The sequence below is a fragment of the Hemicordylus capensis genome, chromosome 4, assembly GCF_027244095.1.
Source record: "Hemicordylus capensis ecotype Gifberg chromosome 4, rHemCap1.1.pri, whole genome shotgun sequence".
Classification (NCBI taxonomy): domain Eukaryota; kingdom Metazoa; phylum Chordata; class Lepidosauria; order Squamata; family Cordylidae; genus Hemicordylus; species Hemicordylus capensis.
The window spans coordinates 297455705-297472528 of record NC_069660.1 but is presented as its reverse complement, the minus strand read 5'-3'; the positions used below and the strand labels follow the sequence as shown (position 1 = coordinate 297472528).

Genomic DNA, 16824 nt, shown 5'->3' with positions numbered 1-16824 from the left:
ACTAATACCACTGAATGCTTTGGTTAGGTTTGGTAATCACCATTAGTAGACTTCTGTTGTGGGCTAGGAATTGCTTCTATGGTTTTTTCTTTGGGCTTAATAAAATAAGTGGAAGAAAAAAGTCTTATGAATCAATTATGGGGACTTTCTGTCAGTTCAAGTTAGGTATGACCAACACTAAACATCTTGCCACTTCTGCCAATGATTGCTAAATAGCAGGAGAGGCATCAGTTGCGTTGACTCTTGGGACTCCCCAGTGGATCTGAGGTACCTTCCAGATGAGTCCTGATCCTGCTGCAGATGGAAAACTAAAGACAGAAGGCTACTTCCAGGAGGCCAAAGGCTATGCCAAAACAAGTGGCTGCCCAAACAAAGGCTGAATGTTGTTGGTGAAGACTTCTAGTAAATCATTTGCATGCAGAATTGAAGGTGGAGAAGGGTGCTTTGCTTGAGAAGGTTCTAGATTAAACCTTGTCACCTCCAGGTTGAGCTAAGAAAGACCTTGGTCTAAAACCCTGGTTGGACTTGGCATAAGATAGCCTCATATTTTCATCTGTTCTCGGCCCTCTCACTTCACTATTGCTTTTGACTTGCATCACAGCCCTTGGACTTTCAAGCTTTTATCTAACAGTGCAGAGCAGCCCTCTCCCCCACTCCCAGATAGTGAGTTCTGAAATCATCAAGGGTGAAATGTTAGAAAATGTTCTCCACACTTTTCAGTAAGTTGGTTTCTTATGGCATTATTTATTTATATATTGATCATATTTTATATACCGCCTGATATGTATATCCTCTCTAGGTGGTGTACACAATTCAAAACAGATATGAAACAGAGTAAATACAATTAAAACATTTTCATAGGATAAAAATAATTACAGTTTAATTTCAATTAAAAGCCTGAGGAAACAGGTGTGTCTTGTGGGACTTTCTGAAAGCAATCTGATATGGAGACGCTCTTATTTTGACATGAAGCATATTCCAAAGTGCTGGAGTAGCCACAGAGAAGGCCTGGTCTCAATTCACCACCAAACGAACCAGTGGCAACTAATCACCAGTTGGTGTTATATGGTCCTTTTGAGTTGTCCCAGAGACCAATCTGGCTGCCACATTCTGTACCAATTGCAGTTTGTGGACTACATACAAAGGCAGCCCCACGTAGAGTGCATTAAAGCCGTCAAGCCTGGAGGTTACCAGCATATGCTCCCTTGTTCTAAGATCATTTACCTTCAGAAATAGGTATAGCTGTCATATTAGCCAAAGTTGATAAAAAGCGTTCCTGGCCACTGCCTAAACCCGAGAAACTAGAGAAAGTTTTGGATCCAGGAGCACTCCCAAGCTACGTACCTGATATTTTGAGGGAGTGTAACCCCATCCAGAACAGGCAGCTCTAAACCATCTCTCGGGTCTCTACCCCACACAGTCAGTACCTCTGTCTTATTTGGATTCAACTTCAGTTTGTTATCCTTCATCCAGTTCATTACCCCCTCCAGGCAGGCATTTAGGGAAGTTATATAATTTCCTGATGAGGTTGATATGGAGAAATAGATTTGGGTGTCGTCAGCATATTGATAACACCCTACACCAGGGCTCCTGATAATCTCTCTCAATGGTTTCATATATATGTTATAGAGCATTGGAGACAGTATGGGGCCTTATGGAACTCCATACTTTAGTTCTCACTTTGCAGAACAGCAGTCTCCAAGCAACACCATCTGGAATCTACCCAAGAGGTAGGAACTCAGCCACTGTAAAACAGTGCCACCCAATCCCAGAAGGATACCATGGTCGATAGTATTGAAAGCTGCCAAGACATCCAAATGGATCAGCAGAGTCATACTTGCTGTGTCAGTAATGAGCTGGAGATCATCCATCAGGCCAACCAAGACAGTCTCAACCCCATAGCCCGCTCAAATGCTGATTTGAAATGGATCTAGATAATCTGTATAATACAAAATTGCATGGAGCTGAGAGGTCACCAGCCGCTCAATCACCTTGCCCAACAAAAGCTTTGAAACGGGTCTGTAATTAGCTAACTGGGGGTCCAATGCAGGTTTCTTCAAATAAGGTCTAATAGCCTCTTTAAGACAAGGAGGCATCCTGCCCTCCCTCAGAGAAGTATTTATAATATTTACCAGACCCTCTGCTGGACGAGAATTTGCTTAAGCAATGTGGCCAATTATTGGCCAACATCCTCCATGACCAAATGCTGGCATGCTGGGAAGAAACATCCCCCTTGTCGAGAACATCCCGAGCTCCACAGTGCTATTGGCAGCAAGGGGTGTGTGATTTTCACTAATCTCTTCATGAAGGTATTCGTAAGGTGGCCCTGTGCACCTGAAAATGCATAGACACATTTTTGAGTTTTGCAGAGGACTTCCAGGGGAACGAGAGAGTTTCAAAAATCACCCCCCCACCATAAGTGCTGTGGAGCTCAAGAAGCTCTCCACAGCAGGGATGCTTCTTCCCCGTGTTTGGGTGCACAATTAGTTAGGGTGCCGGCCACTGTTGTTGTTATTCATATGAATATTTCTATGCTGCTTTTCAACAAAAAATTTCTCAAAGCAGTTTACATAGAAAAAAAAATAAGATGCTATGTCCAGTGCAGAATGGCTGGAGAGTCTAGCAGCCGCTTCAAATAAGCACATTCCAGATGATCCCACCATGCAATGACTGCAGCTTATATGTTATCTTTGAGTGTGCTATGGCTCCTTGCCCTCAATTTGGCTGGCAATTTATATTGCTACAACTCCACAGAATATAGAATAATGGTAAAAGGTAAAGTGAGCCATCGAGTCAGTGTCAACTCCTGGCAACCACAGATAATGGTAGTCACCATTATATTATCTAGTTCGCTGAAGAACCTCTAACCATGTGCTACAAAACCCCTGCATATTGCAAGCTATTCTTGGTTAAGTAGAACCCTGTTATCTGTGGGGGTTCCATGCCATGGGGGTGGATAGTGAAGCTGCGGACAAGAGAACCAAAAATCTCCCCCCAAACATGAAAATGGGCCAAATAAAGTGCCCTGCAGTGCTCCACAGGCCAATGGGAGTCCAAGGATGCCCCCCATGAATTGAAAAGTTGACAAAATTGGTCAGAAAATTGCCTCTCTCTTTTTTGGCCTTTTTTTAATGAAAGAAAATGAGCCATAAAATGGCTCCCACACTCAAAATGGTGACTGGAAATTATCTCAGAGGTCATTTCTGTCCACTCCGACCCATGGATGTGCGTGTCTAACCCCTTTTCCTGCGCCCCTGGCATATAATGAAGTTGGGTACCCAATACCCAACTACGGATACTCGAAACCACGGATGGTGAGACTGCCAATAGCGAGGTTTCCCTGTAATGTGATTAGCACACTAATCTCATGCAGAGCACTGGCCATTGATTTGCGTTGTCACTGTGCATTAATTGACTATAGGCTGAAGAAACCATTAATCTTCTGTAACTGCACATGGGAGGAGAAGATCCATAGTGGTGGTTCAGTTGTCTTTTAGAGAAGCTTCTCTATCATTAACCATTTAGGAGCCCTAATATTTTCTGAGGATCCTCACAAGTTCCCTGGAAAAGTTGCTAAGTACATGTTGCTCTGCAACAGCTACTACAGTAGCAAGTAAGGGAAAAGAAAATGACCCTATAATATGGAGTTCTCCATTTATAGGTCCTTATCTGGCTTCACCACTTCAGTACCATAGTGCTTCAAAGATTTAAAGTTTGGGAAGCCATCTGTGGAAGAATGGTTATTCTGTTGCTGAGGATTTGGCAACTGCAAGTTCTATATCTTTGAGGATTATTTGGTTTTCCCATTTTACACATGTGATTGGCAGTACTGCAGCATTAAGAACAGTAGTTGGGGATGGTTTGGATCATGGAATCATTATGAATTATTAAAGGTTTACAGAAAACTGTCCTAGATCACTCTTGGTGACACAGTAAAAGAACAGATGGTTGACTGGTGAGAGCCAATATTGCAAATCCTATTAAATGGTTCTCTGCTATGCTAAATAAATATAAGAAACAGCATGTAGGAATGGCTAGGCTGTGCCTGTTAATGGAAGAGCTAAGGGCTATTAGGAGGTCATTATTTCACTGCAGCCAGCAATTGTTTTGAATTTTTCTCTGTAGTAAAAACAGAACATGGGAGATTAGGGAGCATGCTGAGGAGCAGTATCAATGCACAGTTAAGAGCCGTAAAGATTCAAAGCTGGTTGTAGATGTATTCCAAACAATAAAGCAGAGGAAGACTCTCCAAAAGTGTGTCCTTGTTCTGTTTTGGATGATGCTAATTGGCAAAGAAATAACACTTCGCTTTATCCCTTAAAATGTCCTCCCAAATTCAACCAATAGGCTTTTTCACAGTGTCACCTATTAAAATACAAGGCTTTGGCTTTCTGCCCAGTGCCACACTGAAACTTCTTGTACACAAGCGGAACACTGGAAATCGTCACTGATGCTTGCATGTAAAAGTGGTTTTAAATGATACAAATGGCTTAAGAGGTATTTACAGACCCTCAAAGCTGAACCACAGTTTCTGGGATTTATTGAGCAATGGTGGTTGCTTGGCTTTCCTGATGCAAATCAAGAAACTAAGGGAGTGCAGTGCAAAAGACAGAGTGATGGGTTGGACACAGAGGCCAACACTGAACATCCCAGCTTGGCCATGAAGCCCCCTGTGTGGCCTTGAACAAGCCAGGATCTCTTTGTCTTATCACCTCATAGGCTAGTTGTTAGGATAAAGGAGGGAAGAATTGTTAAGCTCTAGTTCCAAATTAGTGGGGACCTTACTGGCTGTTTATAGGCATAATTCTCAGTTCCTGTACAGCAGGCTGGCTTCTGTACTAAGCAGAGCAACAATATGGTAAGCAGTACTTGAAGACACATTTTTCTAAAATATACAGAGGCTGTTCACATACAACCCCAAACTGGTAGGACAGGTGTCTTACTCAGATTTGGTAGCCATGAGTGCTCTGTTCTCTACGTGTGGGAGCAAACAATAGGGTGACATGGGAGGGAGAAGTTATTGTGTGGGAGAAAGGAGCTGGGTAGGAGAACACTGTCCTACCCACCTTTCATATCCAACATTTGACCAAGGTAGGAGGAAACTTGGTCCTACCCAGCTCTTTTCTCCCATACAGTCACTATTCCCTCCTCCTACCTAGTTGTTTGCTCCCACACATAGAAAACTGAGAGTGCTCATGGCTCCCAAATCTGGGTAAGACACTTGTCCTACCACGTTCTTGGATGTGTGAACAGCCTCACTATTGTTTACAAATGTGAAACCTACATTACAGTATACTACTTTAATGTCCTTACAAATAACTTGGTATTCATTATAGTTACAGCATAAGAGCTGTAATGCTTTTTTTGGAAGTGTTGTCAGTTCTAGTTCTGCAGTTTCTAACCATTCACCACCCCCTGCCCGCTCAAATATCTCCTCTTGCTTTTATCTTATTCTGACAATTTCTTAAAATTGAGAGGTCTTCAATAAGCTGGAATTAGACTTGTGCCTCATATTTGAAATCTCTCTTAAAATTCTTTTTTATCCCCTATTCAAGAAACTAGACTATTAATCTGTCTTGTTCTCCCAAGCATATGCTAATAGGAGAGATCGTTGTTGCTTAATTTGATGTGAATTAATAAGAGATTTATTTGATGAGAGCTGTTTGAAGGAGACGGCACTTTCTATCTCTTTAGGATTTAAGATGTCTTATTCTTTAAAGAATCAAGAGTAATCAATGTTTGGAGAGTAAATTTAAATGGGAATGAACAAGACATTACAGATTGTGGCCTCTTTTTTAAACAAAGGATGAAACACTTTGAAGAAATTCATGTCACTTTAACTTCGATTAGTCTATAGAATCTTGGAAAACAGGCCCTGGGAAAAATGTAATGACAATTTATAGCTTCTTTAGTCTGCAGCAAATGCATGGTAGATCTGGTGTTCTATGATTTCTGTGTATGTACAAATAACTCTGGCGTGCATGACAAAGTTGCACAAATACCCAATTTTCTCTAAGTTTTATCTCATTAGCATTGCTGCTGGTTTGGGATTAATAAAGTTGTACACAGTGCAATGTCTGGTAAAGGGGTTACGTGTTGAAGTGTTTTGCACATTCTCATACTTATTATTCATTTTGTTAGCCTACTTTTCTTAAGGAAAGTAAACTTATGAGATCACCTGGCATTCTCTGTGTGTGTGTGCCCCCTTCCCCACTTCACAATGCCTGGGCCAGTATGAATCAAATTGGGCATAGTTGTAGGGACACATAGGGATGCCTCAATGGCGTAGTTTGCAATGATGTCATCCACCCCAATTCAAGATGGTAATTTATCAATTAAGATTATAGCAAAAGGAAATAGGCAGATTAGTCTTAACCAGAACATCTTGTTAGATTTCTGTTATGCCCTTTCTCTAAGAAGCTGAGGGAGGTGTACATGGTTCTTCCCTTATCCTCATAACAATTGTGTGAGATAGATTGGACTGAGAAATGTGATGCTGTAGGACTATTGACAAGTGTGCCACTAGACTGAGATTTTGACTAATATCCAGAGCAACGAACCGCTTCCAGAAAGACTATATGCTAGCGCAAAGCTGTTGCACTAGCTAGTAGTGCCAAGTCAGGAGCTTGTGTTCCAGGCTAGTATTGTGCTACCTCAAGCATGCTTCTAGTGTGCTGCGGTGGTGCTACTGTGGCACACCTCATTGATTTCAATGGGAACGTTTGTGTAAGTGTGCTATGGTTCAGTGGCGCTCTTGCGCGATCACCATTTGTAGTGCAAGTAAGCCATCCTCTTGCACTTGCACAGCAGTACTCATTCCACATGTTCCTATCTCTGGATGGCTGCTGCTGCTATTAATTAATAATAATAATAATGATGATGCAATAAAAGCAAAAGTAGAAAAGTCAACAACAAACAGCAAGTGCCGCCTTTGTAAAGAAGCAGATGAAACCGTGGACCACCTAATCAGCTGTTGTAAAAAGATCGCACAGACTGACTACAAACAAAGGCATGACAAGGTAGCAGTGATGATACACTGGAACATCTGCAAAAAATACAAGCTACCTGTAGCCAAAGATTGGTGGGACCATAAAATTGAAAAAGTTGTAGAAATTGAAGATGTAAAAATATTATGGGACTTCCGACTACAAACAGACAAACATCTGCTACACAGTACACCAGATATAACTGTAGTTGAGAAGAAAGAAAAACAAGTTAAAATAATCGACATAGCAATACCATGGGATAGCAGAATAGAAGAAAAAGAAATAGAAAAAAATCACAAAATACAAAGATCTACAAATAGAAATTGAAAGGCTGTGGCAGAAAAAGACCAAAATAATCCCAGTGGTAATTGGCTCCCTGGGTGCAGTTCCAAAAGACCTTGAAGAGCACCTCAACACCATAGGGGCCACAGAAATCACCATCAGCCAATTACAAAAACCATCTTTACTGGGAACAGCCTATATTCTGCAACAATATCTATAACAACAGCAACAACATTGACAATAAAATTCAGCCATCCCAGGTCCTTGGGAAGGACTCGATGTCTGGATAGAACAAACCAGTCAATAACACCTGTCTGTGTAAATAAATAATAAAAATAAATTTATTTTATTGTGCCACTTGAATCTCTGATGGGAGGAGAGCTGGTCTTGTGGTAGCAAGCATGAATTGTCCCCTTTGCTAAGAAGGGTCCATTTGGGTTTGGATTTCAGTGGGAGACTTCATGTGAGCATGGTAAGATATTCCCCTGGGGCTGGGGCCGCTTTGAGAAGAGCACCTGCATGCTTGCATGCAGAAAGTTCCAAATACTTTCCCTGGCATCCTCCGAGAGGGCCGAGAGAGACTCCTGTCTGCAACCTTGGAGAAGCCACTGCCAGTCTGTGTAGACAATACTGATCTCGATGGACCAATGGTCTGACTCAATATAAGGTGGCTTCCTATGTACACTACAGAATATATACAACCCCCCTGTCTCCTCCCCGTTTCTTGGAGCTTTAGTGGCTCATTTCTAGCTTCTGAGATGCATAACGCAATGGGGCAAGCAGGCGTGCACTGCATAACCAGGACTATTGATTTCCAAATTCCTGACCAGATGTGCTGCATCTCTTCACGCCACAGACTGATCACCCATGCCATACGATTCTTGACACTCTTCTGTCTACTCTGAAAAAGTCCTTTGGAGGGTGTTAGTGGTCTTACTGCCCTGAAAACCAACAAAGCCACAAATACCCTTGCATTTTATCGATCCATTAAGCAGCTAGATTTTAAGTAGTGCATTGAGAATTATGAGCATCAGAACACATTGTGGCCAGATTACATCTTAGTACAGGATTCCTGGGCCTGCCAGGCATCTTAGGGGTTTTGTGGCTAGGAAAAAGAATTAATTTTCTGGATGACTCCGGACAAAGAAAGGATGTTGAGTGGTCAGCCATTTGTCCACTGCTTTAATAGAGTCCCACTGGAAGCTCAGCAAAAGCCTAATCCGGACCCACACTACAAGAACTTCACATGATAGCTAATGGCCATATCCACTATGAATTTGTCCAATACAAAAGCACCAGGATACTGGCCATTGCTGCATCTTATGCTAGTAAATGCCACCATTTAATTACGTGTTGCGTGCCAAAGGCGTCCTTTTCTTTGACCCAAAGCAGCTGCCAAAATCAGTTTCATTGGAGTGCCTTGAGTTCTAATATGGAGAGGAGGAGTGGCAAATTCATCACTCTTCCTGAGCTCCCTTCATGTGTGGAAGGGAGAGCAGACTGCACCTCCTGCTCCTGCCCATTTTGCTGCAGTTGCTGGCCCCTACCCAAGCCTGCGCATTCAGTGAGATGGCTGAAGAGGAGAGCTGATGCATTTACAGCTATATGCAGATAGACTCTCCCGCTGATCATGAACCCTGCAAAATCAGGATGGCTGATAATGGGGAGAGATGATGCGTATACAAGCTGTCGGTCGGAAGGCTCTCATTTTCAGATGTTCTGTTCAGTGCATGAATGATGACAGGTTCAGGGCTGGCAGGCATTCTTGCTCTCTCCTTCCCTCCCTCCCTCCCTCCCATGTGTCCACTACACCGAAAATGAGGGGGGAATCCCTTGAAAAGAGCAAATCTCTCCACACCATTCAGGAGCCTTGTTCACACAACCGCCATCAGGGTAGGGGAAGCGGGAGGGTAGGGAAGGCTGGGTAGGAGAGCTGGGCATGCTCCCGATCAGCAGCTGTGCTCCTGATCAGCATCATTTAGGTGGGAGGCGGGGAGCTTGATCATCAGTGAGGCGGCAGCTAGGTAAGACTACTTATTACTACCACAAAGATTTATATACTGCTCTTCAAGCAAAGCTCCCAAAGCGGTTTACATAGATATAGATAAATAAATGGCTCCCTATCCCCAAAGGGTTCACAGTCAAAAAAAGAAACATGACGTAGACACCAGCAACAGCCACTGGAGGAATGCTGTGCTGGGGTTGGATAGGGCCAGTTGCTCTCCCCCTGCTAAATATAAGATAATCACGACTTTAGAAGGCGATTAAAAGGGATACTGCTCACTGACAGTTTTTCCATTTTGCCTTGGTAAAGTTCTGAGCATGGAATCTGGGTAAGGCACTATCGTCCTATCTGGCTGCCGCCTCATACTTGATTACATTCCCTGTCTTAATGTTTGGAGCTTGTAATTGAGAGCACGCTTGGTTGCTCCTACCCAGACTGTACTTCACTTACCCTGCTGGCGGTTGGGTGAACAAGGCTATAATCTTAAAAATCTCCATCACGCCTCTCTCGAGCACTGTGTCTCAGAAACTGGGCTGTTAATATTGTACTTCGTCTTCCCTTTGCAATGGATCAGGTCCCTCTTTTAGGAGTGTTCCCCGCCTATTAATTGTTAATTGACCTGTTGAGCTACCAATGAGCATAGACTGATGCCCAGAAATAAGATTTTTTGACAACAGCTTTTATCTGTATTTTTGATGGAGTTTGATTAGTGATGATTATATGAAGCACTTAAATTTGCTAGGCATTATGCAGAAATTGTAAACAGCATGGGCCCTGAAGACTTGTAAAACACTTTGAGGACACTGGTAAGCTGAGTGGTATAGAAATAAAATGAATAAATAAAATAAATAAATGCAATTGTTAAAAGAACAATTTTACTCTTAATGTGCAAAAGGCCAAACACAAAGCTGGCCAACAATATTATTATTATTATTATTATTTATTACATTTTATATTCTGCTCTTCCTCCAAGGAGCCCAGAGCAGTGTACTACATACTTAGGTTTCTCTTCACAACAACCCTGTGAAGTAGGTTAGGCTGAGAGAGAAGTGACTGGCCCAGAGTCACCCAGCTAGTTTCATGGCTGAATGGGGATTTGAACTCGGGTCTCCCCGGTCCTAGTCGAGCACTCTAACCACTACACCACACTGGCTCCATGTTTCCGTGTCTTAGCTTTTAAAAACCAAACTATGTACTGTATTTAAACTTCTGAATATGTTACTTTCAAGAAGGTAAGTTATTCTTGTTATAAAGTCTGTAAGCTTACTTAATCTCCAGCAAATATATATATATATATATATTTTGATGAGAATGAAAGGACAACCCTCCAAGCATGATTAAATCTCTGTTCATTTTGGTGAGGTATGCATCTAGCACAGGTCCCATTTAAATGTGTGTTGACTATGCTGAAGATAAAGCATGATGAATTGTTTCCCAATCTTGCTTCATGGTAAATATTCTGTTTGCAAGCTTCCATCCGGTGTTTATTCCCCAGAGGAGAGTAGTAATCATTTTTAAAATGTATCTTGATTGCTTTATTTTAACATGAAAATCCCTCCTTCTCCTTGACAGATTTTGTAGGCTGAAATAATTTTGGTTCCAGTTATTATAATGACATTGCACCATATAGTGCCTTCCGTTAGAGATTATCACAAAGTTCTCCATAGCTATTAATTAATGAAAGCTTACCTTTCTAGTGGCATAAAAGTATTAATAGATATGCATTACACAAAGCCACTGAGAGCTCGGTAACATTTGCTTATTGTTTGTGTCCTGGGAGATCTGGTTTTGCAGAGTTATATATATATATGCCTATGAATTCATATATGTTCTCCCAATTGCAGGAAAACTGGGTTAACTCAGCCTTATACATGGTCGAAAGCATTTGCTCAGTCAATCATCTACACTCTAATGCAGGGGTTGTAGGCAATCTTCGCTCTTCAGCTGCTCTGCTTCTACTCCATCATCTCCAGCCACTGTTTGTTGTGCCTGGGGATGATGGGCATTGTAGTTCGACAACAGCTGATGTGCTAAGGTTGCCTACTCCTGCTCTAATATATAACTTAGAGTGTTTGTGTTCACTGTGCGGCTCACTCCCCATATTTTTGGTACTTATAGCTAGTTACTTATAGTTATGAAGTTATAGTTTCTTATAACGAAGTAGTGTCATTACTATGCATCATCAATAGGAGGTCTTCCTGCAGAACAGCCAGTTTTCTTATTGGTCCAAAAAATATCCCTGTTGGTGCTTGTCGTCATGCAGTGTTTGCCCAACCTCTTCTCTCGTGGGCAGGACCCAGCACTTAAGGAAGTCACCCAAGTACAGTACATGTTTGGTGGTGGTTATTTAGTCACAGCTTGAATGAAATGTGTTGTGTTTCCATGGCTGTATTCACTCGGCCTCTAGGCTTGATATGACTTGTGTTCATTTTGGTGGGGCTTGTACAAGAGCAATAGCGGTTGCCCTAGAGCTGAAATTTGACCTTGGTGTTGAAATGTGCACGTTCAGTGAGGGAGACATTTTCAGCAAATGCCTCAGCAAATTGCATGGCAATTTAAAATGTCTCTCTGCTTTTTGCCTCAGTCTTGGACAGTAATTGCAACTAAAAGAAGAAGCAACTCCCAAAGGCTGATTTTTTAAAGGTACAGATCCCTGTACCTTGGGAGCAAGGGAAGTATGCAAACTCTGAGCTTGTCTAACCAAACCTGGCAGAGTTCTCAAATCCAATTTGATTTAAAGCTTAGGCAGTATCCTTTTTATCAATGCCTGTAAGCTCTTCTCCCATCATGTGAATTAGGCAACAGGTTTCCCTGGACTGTGCTCTGTAGACTAGTTCAGGGTCTGCGTAGTTCTCAAAAACTGGCCTTGTGGGAATTTTGCACACTTCCTTCTAGTGTCTAGGACAACAATAGATGACACTTCAGTGGGAAAGTCAACATTGCGTTGAAAAACTGGCGTAGCTTTCAGCAATCAGAGAAAGGAAAGCTAAGCTAAGAAGTTGGGGTTCTGCTCTGCTTAAGCTGCACGCACGGCTGAATTCTCTATGTGAAAAGCAGCCAGCTCTGACGATTCAGAATTCTAAAGCCTCCCTTCTAAAGAGTTTGTCTTGAAGTTCTACTGAGGGGGAAAGATGCCAATGGCTGCAGGCCTTTGAGACTGCGTCTATAGCAATACGAAGCATTTGAATAGCACTTTTAAGTGTTTTCCCTACTTGTGAGGAATATAGTACCAAGAACATTGTAAGGACAGTGAGTATTATTCCCGTATCATGCATAGGGACTAAGGGGGAGTGCTTTGCTTAATAGCATCTAGTGAGTTGGTGGCGGAGGTGAGATTTGAACTGAGCACCTCCTGATCCGTAGTCCAGTCTCTTAGCTACTATTCTATGTTGGCTTCTGATATCTCACTCAGCTAAGGTGTAGCACTTGGACCCTATTGTCTCATGAGGCTCTTCTTCAGAATTCTGGTTCATAGCAGTAGTTCTAATGATAAATACTACCTTATTGTCTCCGTGTACGTAATGGATCTGTGGTATTTAGTCAGGATGTAAGGTGATGCAACAGAAATGTTGAAACCATTATTCTCTCTAGACTTCCTGATTTTCCAGAGTTAAAGGAATAAATGTGTTATTTCTGAGCTGGTGCATATAAAGCCACATTGATCACATTGACCCATCCTTTGCCTCTTTCACAACTTCATTATTCACTGATTTCAACCAATAGCTAACCATGAGTTTTGGGCACTCATTTAGCACTATGTCATTCATTGCCATGTTCTTTTGAGTGGCTAAGGAGTGTATAAAGGGTTAAGGATAATAGCTTGGTGACTTATATACTTCCCAAGAATAGAAGTAGACTACCTAATGGCGCAGCAGGGAAGTAACTTGCCTAGTGAGCCAGAGGTTGCTGGTTCGAATCCCCGCTGGTTTGTTCCCCAGACTATGGGAAACACCTATATCAGGCAGCAGCAATATAGGAAGATGCTGAAAGACATAATCTCATACTGCGTGGTAGATGGCAATGATAAACCCCTCCTGTATTCTACCAAAGAAAACTACGTGGCTCTGTGGTTGCCAGGAGTCGACACTGACTCGATGGCACAACTTTACCAAATTAAACTGATGAAAGACCAAAACTAGTCAATCTCTTGCCAATCTTTTTGAAGAATTTACTTCCATTACATTCTGACCAGAACCCATTTTTTAAACAAGTTGTTCTAGTAAGAACTAATCAGCCTACTTTCCTTTCACTGTCTCTACAACTGGACTAAATCTGGTTCAAATCAAGGTTCACAAGTAAGATCTTTTGTACCTCAAATGTTCATGTATCTACCATCTTGGCTCAAATGTTCATGTATCTACCATCTTGGATCAGGGTGGATGTCATTATTACAAACTATACCATTGAGGTGTCCCTGTGTGTCACTCATTACAACTGTATCAAATTTGGTTCAAATGGGTTAGACAGTCCTCAGGTTAGTGAATGTGTGCCTCATAAGTTCACACATCCACCATCTTGGATCAAGGTGGATGCTATCATCACAAACTACACAGTTGGGACATTTCTATGTGTCCCTACCGCTGTAGCAAATTTGGTTCAGATCGGTTAAACGGTTCACAAGTTAGCCCACTTGCGCCTCAAATGTTTACTTGTCTGCCATCTTGAACTGGGTTGGATGACATTGTCATCATGACATCATCATTTGGGCATCCCTATGTGTCCCTATAGCTGTAGCAAATTTGGTTCAAATCGGTTAAGCGGTTCACAAGTTAGATGACATCATCACAAACTGTGCTGTTGAGGTGTCTCTATGTGTCCCTACAACTGTATCCGATTTGGTTCATATTGGTCCAGGCATTGCGAAGTTGTTGGGGGGGACGGGACACATGGACACACACACAAAGAATGCCAGGTGATCTCATAAGCCTACTGGAAAGTAGGCTAAAAATGTGGTTGACTTTTGCTGCATTAGATGTCCAATTGCTTTTAAATCAGAAATTTCACTTGACTTTGTGAAACGTTATCAGAGTTTTTAAACTATGGACTATGTTTTCTTACTCTGATAACAGCTGTCACTAGGGAAAATACATACCCAACTCATTTTTTGAATATGTAGCATTAGACTGGACCAGAATGTTGATTTGTCTATTTAAGCCTTCCCCTCTGATCCCAAAGATGACTTGGCTACTCCATTTCTGGATATGATAGTCAGGGCAGAAAAGCAGTTCCATAAGATGACTCTGCTTTGTCCCTCTTTTTTTCCATTTGGTCTCTGACTCTCTCGCGGGCAAGACGTCACTCAGACACAGGTTCTGTATCTCCCCCCCCCACCGCTGTGCCCAGAAAGTGCATTCATTGTTGATGTGGACATCAGTGCTGTCCTCTTTACCAAGCCATTTTTTGTGTGTGTGTATGCACGTCATACAGTAATGGCGTAGGGGGAGAAGAAGCCTTATCAGGATACAGCAAGGCTCAGGTGGAGTGATGAGTGTACACCCATTGGTCTGAGGTCCAGTATCTGGGGTAGAGGCCGGGGAAGAGAGGAAAGGAATGTGATTTTGTGACTGACATGTTGAGAAATTTGGGTGGGGGCATAATTTTTTGAATTTGGCAAGGTGCTAAAGTGTTCTAATGTTTGCTATGAGGAGGCAGGGCTGGTTGTCACAAGGCTGGACAAATTCAAAATTAGTGGGATCAGAATTTGTATGTGTGGTGTGTGTGAGAGAGAAGAGAGAGCGCATGGGAAAGAGGGAGAGAAGTATAATCATGCTGCATGCTTCATTTTTTAAAAAAGCGGAATAGTTTGCTGCTGTCACTGTGTTTGCTATAGTAAAAGTAGTACTGCATATAAAGTAGGCATAATCACATTTTTAAAAATAATAATACAAAGATCATGAATGCATGATTTAGGAAGGAAACCCTTTTTTGTTTTGTTTTGCAGATGTGCAGATCAGCTCTCAAAATGTCTTCTGTGTCTTCCGTGTACCTCCTAAGCCAGTTGTGTTAACCCTCCTGCTATTTCGCTAATAGAATTAATAAGTGTAAAAGCAAAAAAAGCAAGCAAACAAAAGCATTCTAGAGCCACATGCCTTATGAAGTCAATGCTGGGTATGATTTTACAAGTATGTAATCTATTTTTTCCCCCAAGTGGAAATGTTAACTGGAAAACTTCTTGGCACACCATAAAGCATTGTACAATCTGTTATTTATCTTAGAGATAATAATTGCAGAATGCCTCTATGCTTTCTCTGTATTCTCACTCTGTCTAAAATGACTTGCCAGTAGATAGTTTCCTCCGTTTAGAAGTACTGCAAATGGGCTTTTATTTAAATAATATGTCTTCTTGAAAAATGATATTGATAGCATACAAATACAGAAGAAAGAACAAGATTTCTTAAGGGTACATGGCTATAGATAGCATCCAAAGAAACTGTAGGGTATTTTTTAAAAAAACTTGGGTAGGGAGCGATAAATCTTCAGATTCTTCTCCCCACATTAAAAAGGTTGACTCTTCTTTTGCCATTTTTGTTCCTTAAAGTTTTGAAGAGGGATCCTGAATTTAAAAATGTTGTTCTACCTTCTGCCCCACCCATCCCATAGTCAACAATCTGTTCTACAGCTGAACATGCAGGCTGTGTGGGGGTCTGTGGGTTGGGGCACTGATCCAGCACTGGCATTAGAAGAGAGACATCGTTCAAATGAAGCAACCGCTCTTCCCAAGTTCCATTTCTCCCAAATCAGGTTGGGATGATAGGGTAGTATGGGTACAGTCATCTTTCCAAATCCAGTCACTGAAGATCCTCTACCAGGGGATATTCAACCTACCCATTTTTTTACCAACTGGGTAAGAGATACTTTGTTTTCCTTCAGATTCTCTCTCTCTTTGGGGTTTTATGCATTGTCGCCCCCCAGCCCAAGTTTGAGAACCTAGACGTTACTTAAAAATACAACATGAGAGCCACTAGTAAGTAAAATGGACTCCTTCAGCTGCATTTGCTGCAGCTGCATATTCATATCCTTGATAGCTCTGCACTTTCTGCATATTCTTGATAGCTCTGATGATTGGGTTGGACACAAACAATGAAAATAAGCAAGTCTGTGAAGCTGACAATTGGCTATCTTATGAAATGTGCGTTGGGAAGGATCTCTTATGTGAGTGGCAATAGTCTCAAAACTTCTACTTCGAAAAAATGGTTCCTATAGCCTTTTAAAACAACAACAACACAAAAACAAAAACAAAATGGCAGTTCCTTAATGTTAAAAGCAAATGGGTGTTGATTTCCTGGGGCGGGGGGAGTTGGGCAAAATGGAAAATAGTGCATGTAGACCTTTGGATCCTAGCCATTATTTGTAACTTTCATCTTGTCACAACCTTTTGTAAGTCATTTCTTCTAAAAACACTATTTGCCATTTGTTTTAATAATTGTTTTATGTTGTTTTTATAGTTTTTGATTTTAATCATTAATTGAGTTTAGTTTTGTTTTAATGTAAACCACCCTGAGCCATTTTGGAAGGGAGGTATAGAAATAAAATGAAATGAAATGACAAAAT

At 41.6% G+C, this 16824-nt stretch overlaps 1 protein-coding gene across 9 annotated transcripts in view; it reads left to right on the top strand.

Annotated features, from left to right (window-relative positions):
* The window catches only part of TRPS1 (transcriptional repressor GATA binding 1), a 324860-nt gene that overhangs the window by 71706 nt on the left and 236330 nt on the right, over nt 1-16824 (top strand). For 5 of the 9 annotated variants that reach the window (XM_053248423.1, XM_053248415.1, XM_053248422.1 and 2 more), the window contains exon 2: nt 15215-15395. The exons of 2 other annotated variants lie outside the window; for them this stretch is intronic. In XM_053248423.1, coding sequence (XP_053104398.1) covers nt 15359-15395 — 37 coding nt within the window. In that variant the 5' untranslated portion in view covers nt 15215-15358. Of the gene's footprint in view, nt 1-15214; nt 15396-16408; nt 16426-16824 lie in introns of those variants that run through there. 2 more of the 9 variants (XM_053248418.1, XM_053248421.1) reach the window with 2 other exon arrangements.